The 19,311-nt window shown below is 43.3% G+C and overlaps 1 protein-coding gene across 1 annotated transcript in view; it reads right to left on the bottom strand.

Annotated features, from left to right (window-relative positions):
- LOC139382310 (von Willebrand factor A domain-containing protein 5A-like) overlaps window positions 1-19,311 on the bottom strand; it is a 37,935-nt gene that overhangs the window by 8,069 nt on the left and 10,555 nt on the right. The window contains exons 7-10 of the mRNA XM_071126213.1: window positions 19,094-19,269; window positions 18,799-18,887; window positions 11,364-11,508; window positions 1,269-1,348 (exon numbers count right to left, since the gene is read on the bottom strand). Coding sequence (XP_070982314.1) covers window positions 1,269-1,348; window positions 11,364-11,508; window positions 18,799-18,887; window positions 19,094-19,269 — 490 coding nt within the window. The remainder of the gene's footprint in view (window positions 1-1,268; window positions 1,349-11,363; window positions 11,509-18,798; window positions 18,888-19,093; window positions 19,270-19,311) is intronic.

Below are 19,311 nucleotides of genomic sequence, written 5' to 3' on the forward strand. Positions count from 1 at the left end.
AAGTGCAACATAACCAATATCCCACTGTGTATTCGATAGGGGCTGGGTTGAAAATCGAACAACCTCAGATTTCCCACTTCCTGTTTGGATTTCTTAGGTTTTTGCCTGCCATATGAGTTCTGTTTTACTCACAGACATAATTCAAACAGTTTTAGAAAGTTCAGTGTGTTTTCTATCCAATACTACTAATAATATGCATATATTAGCAACTGGGACTGAGGAGCAGGCTGTTTACTCTGGGCACCTCTGGGCACCTTTCATCCAAGCTACTCAATACTGCCCCTGCAGCCATAAGAAGTTAATGCAAAAATAATGATTTCCACCACAAATACCTGTGCTTATAAATATGTATATCATCTTTACTACTGCAGCATGTTTTGTGGCAAAGTGAATGGCACGCAGGGCTACGGGCCAGCAAGGTGAGCTGCGCTCCCTCTCCCTGCCCGTCTCATTACACTACGATCAGAGCCGGTTGCAGACAATGATCAGCAAGAGGAAATCTGATTTTTGCGCGCAGCTTGGAAGGGACATTGCTCACTACCCTCCCCTGCGCCCAATAAAAACACCACAACCCTCCCCTGCACCCAATAAAAACACCACTACGCTCCCCTATAACCAATAATAAAAAAACACAACCCTCCCCTGCACCCAACAAAAACACCACTACCCTCCCCTGCGCCCAATAAAAACACCACTACCCTCCCCTGCGCCCAATAAAAACACCACAACCCACCCCTGCGCCCAATAAAAACACCACTACCCTCCCCTATGCCCAATAAAAAAAAACACAACCCTCCCCTGCACCCAACAAAAACACCACTACCCTCCCCTGCGCCCAATAAAAACACCACTACCTCCCCTGCGCCCAATAAAAACACCACTACCTCTCCTGCGCCCAATAAAAACACCACTACCTGCCCTGCGCCCAATAAAAACACCACTATCCTCCCCTGCGCCCAATAAAAACACCACTATCCTCCCCTGCGCCCAATAAAAACACCACTATACTCCCCTGCGCCCAATAAAAACACCACTACCTCCCCTGCGCCCAATAAAAACACCACTACCTCACCTGCGCCCAATAAAAACACCACTATCCTCCCCTGCGCCCAATAAAAACACCACTACCCTCCCCTATTGTGGACAACTCCCCCATAACAGTAATTTTAGAACTGTCCCGTACCTTTCAGGTGGGAGGTAACAGAGTTATTTAAAGCAGGGCTCCCATAGCTAGGTAATGATAGGGGAAACAGTGATTGTGGGCCCACCTGTGAGAGCCGGCATTTGCCTTCACCAGATCCAGCACTTCCTTGGTGTTCCCCACCTCACCGTCAGTGAACAAGAAGAGCTGAGGACAACAGAGAGGGTATGTTCATCATGTGTTAATGTTAAATAAGGTACATGCAGCCCCTGGGGCATCAGGTAGCCTAATGGTCAGAGCATTGGGTCAGTAACCGAAAGGTTGCTGGATCGAATCCCTGACATGACAAGGTAAAAATCAGTCGTTCTGCTCTTGAACAACCACAGTTCCCTGGTAGTGTTATGGTGAGTGAATGAGGACCCAAAAGCGAACTAACTTAAACAGAGCTTCTTTAATAACCAAACATAGGTAGGCTCAGATAGACCGGCAGATTCCGACAGGACAGGACAAGGTTACAGCAAACATGACGATAGTCTGGCTCAGGCATGAAACACAACAAACAAGAATCCGACAAGGACAGGAACAGAAACAGAGAGAGATATAGGGACCTAATCAGAGGGAAAAAGGGAACAGGTGGGAAACGGGGTGAATGGGTAGTCAGAGGAGACAAGGAACAGCTGGGGGAAAGCGGGGGAGAAAAGGTAACCTAACAACGACCAGCAGAGGGAGACAGGGTGAAGGGAAAGGACAGAGACAAGACACAACATGACAGTACATGACAGGTAGGCTGTCATTGTAAATAAGATGGTGTTCTTAACTGACTTGCCTAGTTAAATAGAAGGTTAACAATAATTGTTTAAACATGCAGCCCTGAAGTATACAGAGTATGTTTCCTCAGTAACCAAAAACACAGGTCTATTTGCTGTCCCAGTAAGAAAGGCATGGTAATATAAATACCACACACTCAAAAGATTCTGTTTGGTTGGATGTAACTAAACATGCCATTGTAGTGGAGTGCATGAGTAGCGGACATGAGTCAGTCATGGTCATGTGATGAGGTAGCCCCGCCTGCGAACTTTAAAAAAAAAAAATCTGTGTGTGTGCTCCCTCTTGGTCTAAGACCTTGGTTGCCCCCGTGGGAGACACGTGTTACATTGGTGCCCAACGTGGGGCAAGTATGGGTAGCTGCAGCCCAATATGACAACCAGGGTATGGGCGAGTGGGTGTTTCGAGAGAGGATGTATGGAAACCGAATCAGCTAATTGGGCAGATTTGCTTCCACTTGAGATAGTTTTGCATGGCTGATTGGGATACGAGTAGTAAGCCTGCAATTAGTGCTCCTGTGTTGTGCCTGCCGACTTGGAAGTGATTCCTGTTGTGTATCACGATCGGCAGTAGCTACGTGGCCATTTTGTTTTGCTTACATTATTTTATTTAAAGTAAGAAAAGCAGCATAAACAATAAATAACTAATATTGATAACCATTTACACTACCGGTCAAAAGTTTTAGAACACTTACTCATTCAAGGGTTTTTCTTTGTTTTTACTATTTTCTACGTGGTAGAATAATAGTGAATACATCAAAACTATTAAAAAACACATATGGAATGCTGTAGTGTTTTATATTTTATATTATTTAAAGTTGCCACCCTTCGCCTTATTGACAGCCTTGCACACTCTTGGCATTCTCTCAACCAGCTTCACCTGGAATGCTTTTCCAACAGTCTTGAAGGGGTTCCCACATATGCTGAGCACTTGTTGGCTGCTTTTCCTTCCCTCTGCAGGCCGACTCATCCCAAAACCATCTCAATTGGGTTGAGGTCGGGTGATTTTGGCGGCCAGGTCACCTGATGCAACACACCATCACTCTCCTTCTTGGTCAAATAGCCCTTACAGAGCTTTGAGGTGTGTTGGGTCATTGTCCTGGTTAAGTGTGCCTTGAACTCTAAATAAAATCACTGACAGTGTCACCAGCAAATCACCCCCACACCTCCTGCATGCTTCACGGTGGGAACTACACATGCAGAGATCATCCGTTCACCTACTCTGCATCTCACAACACAACATCTCACATTTGGACTCAGACTAAAGGACAGGTTTTGCTCCCATGATGTGGAGTATCTGATGATAAGCTGTAGACCACACTATCAACCTAGAGGGTTATCTGCATTTCTCGTAGCTGTCTACATACCACCTCAGACCGATGCTGGCACTAAGACTGCACTCAATGAGCTGTATTTAGCCATAAGAAAATAGGAAAACACTAATCCAGAGGCAGCACTCCTAGTGGCCGAGGACTTTATTGCACATTTCTATCAGCATGTTAAATGTGCAACCAGAGAGAGAGAAAAAAAAACTCTAGACCACCTTTCCTCCACACACAGAGAAGCGTAACAAAGCTCTCCCTCCATCTGACCATAATTCTATCCTCCTGATTCCTGCTTAAAAGCTCAAATTTAAGCAGGAAGCACCAGTGACTTGGTCAATAAAAAAGTGGTCAGATGAAGCAGATACTAAGCTACAGGACTGTTTTGCTAGCACAGACTGGAATATGTTCCGGGATTCTTCCGATGGCATCGAGGAGTATACCACATCAGTCAATGGCTTCATCAATAAGTGCATCAATGATGCCTCCCCCACAACAGTGACCATACGTCTTCACTGACATTTTCAACCTTTCCCAGTCCATGCCACCATAGACCCTGTGCCCAAGAACACTAAGGTAACCTGCCTAAATGACTACCGACCCGTAGCACTCACCTCTGTAGCCATGAAGCGCTTTGAAAGCTGGTCATGGCTCACATCAACACCATTATCCCAGAAACCCTATACCCACTCCAATTTGGATACTGCCCTATCAGATCCACAGATGATGCAATCTCTATTGCACTCCACACTTCCCTTTCCCATCTAGTCAAAAGGAATACCTATGTGAGAATGCTATTAATTGACTACAGCTCAGCGTTCAACACCCAAAGCTAATCAAAAGCTAAAGACCCTGGGACTAAACACCTCCCTCTGCAACTGGATCCTGGACTTCCTAACAGGCCGCCCACAGGTGGTAAGGGTAGGTAACAACACATCCGCCACGCTGATCCTCAACACAGGGGTCCCTCAGGGGTGCGTACTCAGTCCCCTCCTGCACTCCCTGTTCACTCATGACTGCACAGCCAGGCACGACTCCAACACAACAGTGGTAGGCCTGATCACTGACAATGACGAGACAGCCTATAGGGAGGAGATCAGAGACCTGGCCGTGTGGTGTCAGGACCACAACCTCTCCCTCAATGTGATGAAGTCAAAGGAGATGATTGTGGACTACAGGAAAAGGAGGACCGAACACGCCCTCATTCTCATCGATGGGGTTGCATTGGAGCAGGTTGAGAGCTTCAAGTTCCTTGGTGTCCACATCAACAACCTAACATGGTCCAAGCACACCAAGACAGTCGTGAAGAGGGCATGACAAAATCCTATTCCCCAGGAGACTGAAAAGATTTGGCATGGGTTCTCAGATCCTCAAAAGGTTCTACAGCTGCACCATCGAGAGCATGGTTGCATCACTGCCTGCGACCGCAAGGCACTACAGAGTGTAGTGTGTATGGCCCTGTACATCACTGGGGCCAAGCTTCCTGCCATCCAGGACCTCTATACCAGGCGGTGTCAGAGGAAGTCACAAAAAATTGTCAAAGACTCCAGTCACCCTAGTCATAGACTGTTCTATCTGCTACTGCATGGCAAGCGGTACCGGGGCGCCAAGTCTAGGTCCAAGAGGCTTCTAAACAGCTTCTACCCCCAAGCCTTAAGACACCTGAACATCTAATCAAATGGCTTCCCAGACTATTTGCATTGCCCACCACCTCTTATACACCGCTCCTACTCTCTGTTATTATCTATGCATAGTCACTTTAATAACTCTAGCTACATGTACATGTTACCTCAATTATCTCGACTAACCGGTGCCCCCGCACATTGACTCTGTATCGGGACCCACTGTATATAGTTTTGCTATTGTTATTTTACTGCTGCTCTTTAATTACTTGTTCCATTTATTTCTTATTCACATTTTTTTAACTGCATTGTTGGTTAGGGGCTTGAAAGTAAGTATTTCACCTGATGTATTCGGCGCATGTGACTAATACAATTGTTTGATTTCCACCGGTCTAATGTCCATTGCTCATGTTTCTTGGCCCAAGAAACTATTTCTTATTGGTGTCCTTTAGTAGTGTTTTTTTGCAGCCATTTGATCATGAAGGCCTGATTCGGAAGAGTTGGCGCAGTGGTTAAGGGCAGCGTCAGCTGTGCCATCAGAGACCCTGGGTTCGCGCCCAGGCTCTGTCGTAACCGGCCGCGACCAGAACAGTTGGCGCAGTGGGTGACACACAATTGGCCTAGCGTCGTCCGGGTTAAGGAGGGTTTGACCGGTAGGGATATCCTTGTCTCATCTCGCACCAGCGACTCCTGTGGCGGGCCGGGCACAGTGCGCGCTAACCAAGGTTGCCAGGTGCACGGTGTTTCCTCCGACACATTGGTGCGGCTGGCTTCCGGGTTGGATGCGCGCTGTGTTAAGCAGTGCGGCTAGTTTGGGTTGTGTATCGGAGGACGCATGACTTTCAACCTTCGTCTCTCCCGAGCCCGTACGGGAGTTGTAGCGATGAGACAAGATAGTAGCTACTACAACAATTGGACACTATGAAATTGGGGAGAAAAAGGGGTAAAAAAAATAAATAAGTTGTGTCTGTTACTTGAACTCTGTGAAGCATTGATTTGGCCTGCAATCTGAGGAGCAGTTAACTCTAATGAACTTATCCTCTGGCTCTTCCATTCCTGTGGCTGTCCACATGAGAGCTGGTTTCATCATATCGCTTGATTGTTTTTGTGACTGCACTTGAAGAAACATTCAAAGTTCTTGACATTTTCTGTATTGTCTTAAAGTAATAATGGACTGTTGTTTGTCTTTGTTCATTTGAGCTGTTACTGCCATAATATGAACTTGGTCTTTTACCAAATAGGGCTTTCTTCTGTATACCACCCCTACCATGTGTCTCAAACACATTAAGGAAAGAAATTCCACAAATTAACTTTTAACAAGGCATATCTGTTACTTGAAATGCATTCCATGTGACCACCTCATGATGCTAGTTGAGAAAATGCCAAGAGGGTGCAAAGCAGTCATCAAGGCAAAGGGTGGCTACTTTGAAGATTTTACTTTGTTTGTTCCGGCACCTATCTGCCCAGATCCGGTACCTCTCACAGCATGATTTATTAATTATTTCACTGTTCACACTGTAGACATTCTAATAAAAGCAGTCAGCATTAAATCAAGTTGTCTCCTTGTTATTCCTCCCGCCCCCCAGAAAGACCATCATGTAAAAGCGCAGTGATCTTTCTATGTAATCATCCTATCCTGCCACACTGATTCCAGACCTGCTCTCTTTCATTGTACATAGAGGTTATGGGGAGGACCAGTGGGGTAAGTAACTGATCTTGACACAGGTCTTGGTAGTGGTGGTCAGCTAGTGAACAGGTCCCTATGTAAATCACATCACGTAACCTAGTCGTCTCCCTAATAAATTTGAATTGTGGGAAAACCAAATAAAAAAAAAGAAGAAAAAGGTGAAATTTGATTGCCTTTTCTTAAGTCCAAAAAAACAGAGAAACATGGTGAATTGAACCCAGAACGTGCCAGAGAACTGTCAGAGCCGGAGGAGAGGATTGAGGGGCATCACCACCGGCACCTCCACTGGCCAGTAGGCCTACTAGAGTCAGACTCAGCGGGAGAGGGAGATGGGGAGCTGGGGGGGAGCTGGGTTGGAGGGGGGCAGTGCATCAACTGACGAAGTGCTCGGAGCAGGTGCAATTTGCAGTTCAACAACAACTAAACGTATAACCCCAGCTTGTCATGCAGAATTCAAAGTTGGGCTGTACAACATGCAAAAAGGAGCATCGGTCTAGAAATGACTGGAGGGATTCAACTAGAAGAAGAGTGTGTGGCATGTACGGTAAATTAACATCCTATGCTTCAGACATAAAAAAACAAGAGCCCTCAGAAAGAAGGTTTTTGAACATGCCTGAACCAAGGCGCATTTGGTGGCAGCAAGCCTTGAAAACCAGGCTAAAGAGGACACCTAGGTTAACACTCAAAATAAAATAACAAATAGATACTACAGCCAGAGTCTTCAGAACAGCCTTAGAAGGTTAAATATCACAGTCACATATACACTCATGGATTCGAGCAAGAAGTTGACTCTCAGGAGTTAAATGGACTTGACATGGGAAGAGTCATTGTGAGAGGTTTTAAAAACTCAAGGTAGGACATTTTTTTCCCTTTACCTTCACAGCATAGAACAAGTTTGTAATGTGAAAATGTGCTTCATATTACCACAGGCAGGAGGCCTATATTATCATGTGTGTGTTCTAGAGTATTTTTAGTTACTTAACTAGGCAAGTCAGTTAAGAACAAATTATTATTTACAATGACGGCATACACCGGCCAAACCCGGACGACGCTGGGCCAATTGTGCGCCGCCCTATGGGACTCCCAATCACGGCCGGTTGTGATACAGCCTGGATTCGAACCAGGGTGTCTGCAGTGCCTTTAGACCGTTGCACCACTTGGGAAGCCTACATTGATTTAATTTATTGTGATATTTGTTCTGCTACATTGTTTTGAAAATGATGTAAAATGTGTGTCTGGTAAGCCCCACAGCGGCGATGTGTGCATATGGGAGGTGTTCTGCAGTGTTGTCTAAAAATGTTGTTGAGGTCTAGAAAAACAGAAGTCCTAACTCTCATGGTATTGTAGCTCAATGTACAATATTTGTATGTTAAGAAACAAAAGACAAAACACAGCTCAATAAAAACCGTCCATCCTCTAATAGAGTTTAACACCCGTTCCTTTCCACACGCCCACTACTTTCCTTTAGACACACCTACTACTTTCCTTTAGACACACCCACTACTTTCCTTTAGACACACCTACTACTTTCCTTTAGACACACCCACTACTTTCCTTTAGACACACCCACTACTTTCCTTTAGACACACCTACTACTTTCCTTTAGACACACCTACTACTTTCCTTTCCACACGCCCACTACTTTCCTTTAGACACACCTACTACTTTCCTTTCCACACGCCCACTACTTTCCTTTCCACACGCCCACTACTTTCCTTTAGACACACCTACTACTTTCCTTTCCACACGCCCACTACTTTCCTTTAGACACGCCCACTACTTTCCTTTAGACACACCCACTCGCCCATACTCTGGTCACCATATTGGGATGCAGCTACCTCACGTGGTAAGGTCTCTTGTGGGGGAGGGGGTGAATGTAGCAGACATTAGGTTATGGTCACGTGATGATGTACCCCCACCTGCGAACTTCAAAACCCTCGGCTCAAGAGGGAATTTCTTCATGGTCGAAGACATTGGTTGGGAGACCCGGGTTCATATGCCAGGTGTTACATATGGAAAGGTGGGAGGAGTTAAAGGTGTTTCAGGAGGAAACTGGATTAATCACATTAAGGCATTTAAAAGACCGAAGAGTAAGGTGATTGGAAAGAAAAGAAAGTCTCACCACAATGATATACTTTTGACATATTTTTAAAAACTCCATTGTGGACCACTCAGAGTTTAGATACTAGGAAACAAACTTAGTCAAACGTGGTACAATGGTTCCTTTGGCGTCATCTATAATACATTACATCAACTACATTATTGGTAACAGTTATTTAAACAATAAGGCCCGAGTTGGTGTGGTTTATGGCAAATATACCACAACTAACGACGCACACGGAGTGTGTGGACACAGTCCTTAGCCGTGGTATATTGGCCATATATCACAAGGGTGCCTTATTGCTATTACAAATACATGTTATCATACCAGTGATATACAGTCTGATACCACTGCTGTCAGCCAATCATTCAGGTTCTCGAACCACCCAGTTTATAATATACATTACGTCATCAACACATGTATGCATAAACCAAACTAAATACAGTCAATAAAAAGGACATGCAGGCATTTATAAAGAAACGTCTCCGTTGGGGGAAAAGGTGGCAGGCTTTGGCAGAGGCATTTATACTGAACAAAAATAGAACATGTTGGTCCCATGTTTCATGAGCTGAAATAAAAGATCCCCGAAATGTTCCATATGCACAAAAAGGGTATTGGTCTCAAATTGTGGCCAAATTTCTTTACTTCCCCTGTTAGTGAGCATTTCTCTTTTTCCAAGATAATCCATCCACCTGACAGGTGTGGCATACCAAGAAGCTGAATAAACAGCATGATCACTATACAGGTGCTGGGGCAACAAAAGGCCACATTAAAATGCACTTTGGACAAACACCACAATTCCATAAATGTCCTTGAGGGAGCGCGCAATTGGCGTGCTGACTGCAGGAATGTCCACCAGAGCTGTTGCCAGAGAATTTAATATCTCTACCAAACACCACCTCCAATGTTGTTTTAGAGAATTTGGCAGAATGTCCAACCGGCCTCACAACCGCAGACCACGTGTAACCACGCCAGCCCAGGACCTCCACATCCGCCTTCTTCACGTCAGGATCATCTGAGACCAGCCACCTGGAGAGCTGATGAACCTGAGAGGTATTTCTGTCTGTGATAATGCCCTTTAGTTGGGTGAAACTCAATTTGATTGGCTGGGCCTGGATCCCCAGTGGGTGGGCTTGGCCCCAAAATGGACGGGCCAATAGCTGCGCCCCTACCCAGTCATGTGAAACCTAAGATTAGGGCCTTATCAATGTATTTCAATTGACTGATTTCCTTTTATGAACTGTCAGTGGTGGAAAAGGTACCCAATTGTCATACATGAGTAAAAGTATAGATACATGAGTAACTTTCTATTAAAGTAAAAGTGAATGTCACCCTGTAAAATACTACTTGAGTAAAAGTATTCGGTTTTAAATATACTTTAGTATGAAAAGTACATGTAATTGCTAAAATATACTTAAGTATTAAAAGTAGAAGTCATTTAAAATAGCTTATTAAGCAAAGCACCATTTTCTTGTTTTTAAAATGTATGGATAGACAGGGGCACACACACCAAAATTATTTACAAAAGATCCATGTGTGTTGATAAGTGCGTGAATTTCACAATTTTCCTGTCCCGCTAAGCATTCAACATGTAATGAGTACTTTGGTTTGTCAGGGAAAATGTATGGAGTAAAAATTACAATGCGTGTGTTAGGAGTATAGTGAAGTAAAAGTAGTCAAAAATATAAATAGTAAAGTAAAGTTACACCAAAAAACGAATTAAGTAGTACTTGAAAGTATTTTTACTTAAGTATTTTACACCACTGTGAACTGTAAACCTTTGAAATTGTTATATGTAGCATTTATATTTTTGTTCAGTAGAAATGATTTTCACTGTAGCGGGACAGCTGATGAAATAGGATCATCCCTAATGTCAGTGTATAACCCACAGTGAAGATCATCCCAACTGTCAGTGTATAACCCACAGTAAAGATCATCCCAACAGTCAGTGTATAACCCACAGTGAAGATCATCCCAACTGTCAGTGTATAACCCACAGTAAAGATCATCCCAACGGTCACTATATAACAAACAGTAAAGATCATCCCTACGGTCACTGTATAACCCACAGTAAAAACCAGCCCTAATATGACTGTATAACAGTAAAGATCATCCCTACGGTCACCGTATAACCCACAGTAAAGATCATCCCTACGGTCATTGTATAACCCACAGTAAAGATCATCCCTACGGTCATTGTATAACCCACAGTAAAGATCTTCCCTACTGTCACTGTATAACCCACAGTAAAAATCAGCCCTAATATCCCTGTATAACCCACAGTAAAGATCACCCCTACTGTCACTGTATAACCCACAATAAAGATCAGCCCTAATATCACTGTATAACCCACAGTAAAGATCATCCTACGGTCACTGTATAACCCACAGTAAAGATCATCCTACGGTCACTGTATAACCCACAGTAAAGATCATCCCTACAGTCACTGTAAAACCCACAGTAAAGATCAGCCCTAATATCACTGTATAACCCACAGTAAAGATCCGTAATAATATCACTGTATAACCCACAGTAAAGATCAGCCCTAATATCACTGTATAACCCACAGTAAAGTAATGCATGAGCTTCTCAATGGAACCATCGTTACAGAAAGTGCAGACACATTTATCTATGGGGTGTTTGTTTATGTAAGGTGTGTAAGTTACCTGTCTGGGCTGGTCAGGGAGGCAGGGCTGGCTGTAGATATGTTTTAAAGGCTGGAGGATCTCTGTACCTCCGAGGTCAGCCCTCATTGCCTTCACCTTCTGCAGAGCCTCATCCATGGTCTTCTGGCTGTACTCCACACTCTTACTGATGTCCAGATAGACACACACACACACAAGGTCAAAGGGTCATCACCACAACATATTATAGGACATGGACATTTTAATATTACCCTACCTAGAGCTGTGGCAGTCATGACATTTTGTCAGCCAAGTAATTGTCACCAAATAACTGTTGGTCTCATAGCAATTGACCGCTATTAGTATAAGCATGTGTAGCATCTCCTGGCTTCCAAGCATAGCCTTCCAATCATAGCCTTCCAATCATAGCCTTCCAATCATAGCCTTCCAAGCATAGCCTAAACAAGCCACTGATGCAGACCTTTGGAACATCTACATTTTAAAAAGTATAATAAATAAATGTAATATAGTCTACACCATCACAATATATCCATTACTTATTTTTGACAGGTCTAAAGAAACAAGATATGAAGAAAATGTAGTCTATTTCTTGAAACAATATGTCTAATGTAAATAATGTTCAAAATGGTTGGTGGGACTTAAACAATAATCATATAAAATCAGTTGTTGTTATGTGATATCGTTAAGGACGATATAACTAAATAGCTGTATCTCTGAAAGTGTACACATTCAAGGGGTTAGGTTTACATCTAAATGTTGTAAAACGTATATGATTAAATATTAAACTATTTGTGAGAAGATTAAATGTGATTTTAGCCTTCTAAATGAGAACGTTTTTTCATAAGAGACTTTTGCCAAGTCAGTAACCACGCCCACGTGAGCACAAACATTATGCCAAAGGAGGGAACGCCCCTTTTTCCCCTAAAGAATTACTAGACCAGCATGATCGACACGAGATGGTTAGAAACTCTGAAACGTTCAACAGAGAAGAACAAAATCTCAAGAGACCAGTACATTGCCAGGTTGCTACTGGCATGTAAAATGGTTCTAAATGTACCCTGAATAATCAAACATTGAGACCAGTATACGGACGGTGTTGAGCCGGACGTCAGGAATGGTAGGACTCTACCAGACCAGAAGATGGTAAGAGTCACTTTGAGTTAAGACAAAGACTACATCGGAACATTCCGTCTGCAGCTGTTTAACCTGTTGGATCTCTAGGGGCGCTATTTCATTTTTGGATAAAAAACGTTCCCGTTTTAAGCGCAATATTTTGTCACGAAAAGATGCTCGACTATGCAAATTCTTGACAGTTTTTGAAAGAAAACACTCTGAAGTTTCAGAATCTGCAAAGATATTGTCTGTAAGTGCCCCAGAACTCATTCTACAAGCGAAACCAAGATGATACGTCAACCAGGAAATGAGCAGAATCTCTGAAGCTCTGTTTTCCATTGTCTCCTTATATGGCTGTGATTGCGCAAGGAATGAGCCTACACTTTCTGTCGTTTTCCCAAGGTGTTTACAGCATTGTGACGTATTTGTAGGCATATCATTGGAAGATTGACCATAAGAGACTACATTTTCCAAGTGTCCGTCTGGTGTCCTGCGTGGAATTCGGTGCGCAAACGCCAGCTGCTTGTACTTTTCCATTTGATTGAGGGGAGAAACCATGCTTCCACGAACGATATATCATTGAAGAGATATGTGAAAAACACCTTGAGGATTGATTCTAAACAACGTTTGCCATGTTTTCAGTCGATATTATGGAGTTAATTTGGAAAAAAGTTCGCGTTTTGAGGACTGAATTTTCGTTTTTTTTTTGGTAGCCAAATGTGATGTGCAAAACGGAGCTATTTCTAATACACAAATAATCTTTTTGGGAAAAACTGAGCATCTGCTATCTAACTGAGAGTCTCCTCATTGAAAACATCCGAAGTTCTTCAAAGGTAAATGATTTTATTTGAAGGCTTTTATGTTTTTGTTGAAATCTTGCGTGCTGGATGCTAACGCTAATGCTAACGCTAAATGCTACGCTAGCTAGCCACTTTTACACAAATGATTGTTTTCCTATGGTTGAGAAGCATATTTTGAAAATCTGAGATGACAGTGTTGTTTACAAAAGGCTAAGCTTGAGAGATTGCATATTTATTTCATTTCATTTGCGATTTTCATGAATAGTTAACGTTGCGTTATGGTAATGAGCTTAGGTCTGTAAATAGAATCCCGGATCCGGGTTTGGTCGACGCAACAGGTTAAGTACTTTAGTCTAGTAAACTCGACCGAGGACCACTACGATTGTACCTTTTGAAGGATCCAGTCTAACAAGGATGAGAAGGGAAGAACATTTCCCTCCCACCACCATGTGGTACTCTGATGTATCCATTTGAACGGACACGAAGAAGAAGACTGCTACTGCGGACATGGTGACCTCTGGTGGACAACAAGAGACTTACACATCCAGAGACTTTCTGATGAACTTCTCTCCACAGGCTGATCGGGCAATTTCAACAGAGAGAGACTACAAAGACATACAAGCGTAAATATGTACATTGCATTTCTAAATCCGAATGAGTGGTTGTTAGGGTGCAAAATGTCCATATTTACATGAGCGTATTATTCAACTGCATGTACGATAGTTAAATTCCTTTGTCTCCCCTTCTCCCGCTCTTTCTTTCCCCACCCCTTTTCATTGTGTAACAAGCCATCATGTCAGGTTAGTCCACGAGGGACTTTTTATTACATTTAGTTGGTAATCAATGTATAATCTATCCTGTGTGTGTTTATGTAATTCTGTGTGATTATTTAGTTTGTAAATAAATAATTAAGCCAATCTCTGTATTGCTGAGTCATCATGTAAATTAGTGTTCCTGCAGATATAACGGATTATGGAATGTTCAGAATGGCATTGATATGAGGAAATGCTATGATATCGAGATTCTGATTTTCTTGAGTTAATTTGGGAAACGGTAACTCGTTAAACTTTTCCTGTGGTGCCCCAGGTTACTAATGAGGTAATTGTTACTTTATTAATTTAAAATCAAGTAATAATTACAGTTAATTATTCGATAAATAGCATGTTACTGATAGCAACATCACAACACTTGTCATATGAGAAATTATAGATAAAACATATCGGTGCTCATCGGACACACATTACACAACAAGTTGGAAATCGCAAATTCAACAATGAGGGCTGAGGCGCAACTGCAGCCTCAGGTTCGACCTCAGGCTGTGTGACAGCCGGCCGTGACCGGGAGACCCATGGGACGGGTTGAACAATTGGCCCCATGTCGTCCGGATTAGGGGAGGGTTTGGCCGGCCGGGACTTCCTTGTCTCCTTGTGCTCTAGTGACTCCTTGTGCCGGGCGCCTGCGAGCTGACTGCAGTCGTCAGTTCAACAATGTTTCCGCCGACACATTGGTGCTGCTGGCTTCCAATTTTGTGTGATATCTAATTGGTAAAATTTTAATACATTGGCCATGTGGTCAATCCAGCATGACTTCTGCCGCGTTCAAGACAACTGGGAACTCTGGGGGAAAAACTATCTCCGACTGGAAAAATAACTGAACGGTTATTCCAAGTCGGGAACTCGGGCCTCTTTCTAGAGCCCACAAGAAGGACTTCCGCTCCACCTTCCTGTTCAAGTGAGCAGAGCACAATAAGGTGAGTCCAAAAATGTATTGTATGCTGCTACATAAATGATGTAAAATGCCAGGGAGATATGTATACTGTAGCCAAGAAAGTAATACTAAGTGTATGTTGTGTAGTAAGCAGTTAGTAGACCATGTGCCTCACTCTAATAATTTGGTCCCTTTTCCCCCTCATGTAGCCTATAGCCTGTTTTCAAGAAATGTAATCATTGAATATTGTAAGAGCTTTCATTGTCTGTTTATAAGCCCCCTTTATTTAACCTACGGCTCTGACTTGGTGTACAGGGAGAATAATGTAAGAACGGCCCACGTTCTGAATTCTGCTGCTGTACATTTCAAAAGCGCTGAACATATTGACTACGTCCAACCTAGCTTGGATTGCCTCTTATCCGCTCGTCGTTCCCTTATGCCGTAGTTTGTACATCTCAATTGTTAGTAATAACCACATTTGTTTAAGCAAATCAGCCATATCAGCTATGTTTTTTGTTTTGTTTTTAAAGGCAGTAATGTGGCTGAATGAACTGTTTCGCTGCCAGAGAAGGCTCGCTGATAACCAGGTGTAGCGGTGGTAAGGATTCACTCCATGGTGCTGAAAAGAAAGCTCTGCTTTTGGGACAGCTTTATGTTGGCCCTAACATTTTGTGGGCACCATTTGTCACCGTTATAGTGCAATGAATGTATTGTTTAGTGTTGTGTTGTGGCTTTGCTGGCATGCATCAACATTTTTTGTTGTTGTTGTTTGACCCACCAAGATTTACATGCTAAAATCGGCACTGATAATACATCAATCTACTTGCACATCATCATCTGCATATCTATCACACCAGTGTTAATGCTAAATTGTAAATACTTCGCCACTATGGCCTATTTATTGCCTTACCTCCTTACTTCATTTGCACACACTGTATACAGATTTTTCTATTGTGTTACTGACTGTACGTTTGTTTATTCCATGTGTAACTCTGCGTTGTAATTTGTCGCACTGCTTTGCTTTATCTTGGCCAGGTCGCAGTTGTAAATGAGAACTTGTTCTCAACTGAACTACCTGGTTAAAAAAAGGTGAAAAATAAATAAATAATCATAAGTGATATTCTAACATTGTCACCATCAGACTATTCTTAAATTGAATGTTGTCTTTACATTTAATAACTTTGTGATACTTATTTTGACTTAGAATGGACCATTATCATGCCCCTGTCTCAGAACAGGGGCATGAGAAAATAGCACTTCAATAGCAAATGGAGGACACTTTTCCCATGGTTCATTTTCATGAGAATTGTGCTTTATTTTAGGAAAGTTGATGAATAAATATAGCAGGCCTAGCCTATAGAGGCCATCAAAACTCTGTTTTCTCACACAATTGCATAGCCTACAGAAATGTTGCACAACATGAGCTCATGGGCTCTCATGAAGTGTTTGATGACATTTGCATTGATGTCAGAGTGATTAGAGGGACAATAGAGTGCTGAGTACCAGGCAGTTAGAAAGTTTGGAAGGTTACTAATGACCATCAGCAGCATCAGAGCTTGGAGAAGCCTAATTACCGTGACTAAACGGTCATGTGGAATTTGACTGCTTTCATGACTCGTGACAGGGGTTCTGGCGGTAATATAGTCACAGTGAGGGCTCTACCCCTACCTGCTGCAAATGATTAGCTCATCATTCTGCCCCTGAACAAGGCAGTTAACCCACTGTTCCTAGGCAGTCATTGAAAATAAGAATATGTTCTAAACTGACTTGCCTAGTTAAATAAAGGTCAAATACTGGAGGTCTCAGCCTCCAGTATTTATGCTGCAGTATTTTATGTGTCGGGGGGCTAGGGTCAGTTTGTTATATCTGGAGTACTTCTACTGTCTTATCCGGTGTCCTGTGTGAATTTAAGTATGCTCTCTCTAATTCTCTCTTTCTTTCTCTCTCTCGGAGGACCTGAGCCCTTGGACCATGCCTCGGGACTACCTGGAATGATGACTCCTTGCTGTCCCAAGTCCACCTGGCCGTGATGCTGCTCCAGTTTCAACTGTTCTGCCTGCGGCTATGGAATCCTGACCTGTTCACCGGACGTGCTACCTGTCCCAGACCTGCTGTTTTCAACTCTCTAGAGACAGCAGGAGTGGTAGAGATACTCTTAATGATAGGCTATGAAAAGCCAACTAACATTTACTCCTGAGGTGCTGACTTGCTGCACCCTCGACAACTACTGTGATTATTATTATTTGACCATGCTGGTCATTTATGAACATTTGAACATCTTGGCCATGTTCTGTTATAATCTCCACCCGGCACAGCCAGAAGAGGACTGGCCACCCCTCATAGCCTGGTTCCTCTCTAGGTTTCTTCCTAGGTTTTGGCTTTTCTAGTGAGTTTTTCCAAGCCATCGTGCTTCTACACCTGCATTGCTTGCTGTTTGGGGTTTCAGGCTGGGTTTCTGTACAGCACTTGGAGATATCAGCTGATGTACAAAGGGCTATATAAATACATTTGATTTGAAATAAAATAAAAGATGTAAATATTAACTGTCAAACACTGGAATCCATTTATCCGGAGGCTGCATTCATTGTAGCTGGGGATTTTAACAAGGCTAATCTGAAAACAAGACTCCCTAAATTTTATCAGCATATCGATTGCGCAACCAGGGGTGGAAAAACCTTGGATCATTGTTACTCTAACTTCCGCGACGCAAATAAGGCCCTGCCCCGCCCTCCTTTCGGAAAAGCTGACCACGACTCCATTTTGTTGATCCCTGCCTACAGACAGAAACTAAAACAAGAGGCTCCAACGCTGAGGTCTGTCCAACGCTGGTCCGACCAAGCTGACTCCACACTCCAAGACTGCTTCCATCACGTGGACTGGGACATGTTTCGTATTGCGTCAGATAACAATATTGACGAATACGCTGATTCGGTGTGCGAGTTCATTAGAACGTGCGTTGAAGATGTCGTTCCCATAGCAACGATTAAAACATTCCCTAACCAGAAACCGTGGATTGATGGCAGCATTCGCGTGAAACTGAAAGCGCGAACCACTGCTTTTAATCAGGGCAAGGTGACTGGTAACATGACCGAATACAAACAGTACAGCTATTCCCTCCGAAAGGCTATCAAACAAGCTAAGCGTCAGTACAGAGACAAAGTAGAATCTCAATTCAACAGCTCAGACACAAGAGGCATGTGGCAGGGTCTACAGTCAATCACGGACTACAAGAAGAAATCCAGCCCAGTCACGGACCAGGATGTCCTGCTCCCAGGCAGACTAAATAACTTTTTTGCCCGCTTTGAGGACAATACAGTGCCACTGACACGGCCTGCAACGAAAACATGCGGACTCTCCTTCACTGCAGCCCAGGTGAGTAAGACATTTAAACGTGTTAACCCTCGCAAGGCTGCAGGCCCACACAACATCCCCAGCCGCGCCCTCAGAGCATGCGCAGACCAGCTCTGTACCATCACTCATTCATATATCCTTATGTACATATTCTTTATCCCCTTACACTGTGTATAAGACAGTAGTTTTGGAATTGTTAGTTAGATTACTTGTTGGTTATTACTGCATGGTCGGAACTAGAAGCACAAGCATTTCGCTACACTCGCATTATTAACATCTGCTAACCATGTGTATGTGACAAATAACATTTGATTAGATTTTTTTTTTAACACAGTCACTGATTATCTTTGGATTTGGACTACATGGTACAACATACATGATAAAACCCTAGAATGACACAGCTAAATGTGTTTGTAAAAAACTGAACTCCTCAGACACTGACTTGAACTGATTGAGATGAGGGTTTGGAAGGAGAGAACACTTACGGAAAGAAGGACTCATATCTGGACCCAAAACCGATGATGTTGAAGTAGCAGCCCATTGGCAGGCTTTTCAGCAAGAGCAGCAGAGTATCCTGCAAGAGAGAAATTTAACAAGTTTCTCTACTCTTCAATAAACCATTCAGGACAATCTTAAAGACCAGAGGAATACAGCGTAACCACAGGGTACTGGATTTCACTCTAAACTACCTCTTGGTGAGTCCTGTGCAGATGGAGATGTTAATTTACTAGTGCAGGGTTGTGTGTGTGTGTGTGTGTGTGTGTGTGTGTGTGTGTATACCCTGGCACTGCCAATGCGGCCCTGAGCCACAGACCCATTGTGCATGGGGCATGACATGCTGCCAGAGCGATCCACAACAAAAAGGAATTCCCCGAGTGAGGTCATCGATGACATCATATCGTTGGGGAACTCTGGGTACAGGCTCAGCATGACCACTGGGTCGCCCATCAGAGAGCCTGGGAGCGATAAAGAGAGACAGACAGAGAGAGAGAAGTGTT

This window comes from Oncorhynchus clarkii, chromosome 24, assembly GCF_045791955.1.
Source record: "Oncorhynchus clarkii lewisi isolate Uvic-CL-2024 chromosome 24, UVic_Ocla_1.0, whole genome shotgun sequence".
Taxonomy (NCBI): Eukaryota; Metazoa; Chordata; class Actinopteri; order Salmoniformes; family Salmonidae; genus Oncorhynchus; species Oncorhynchus clarkii.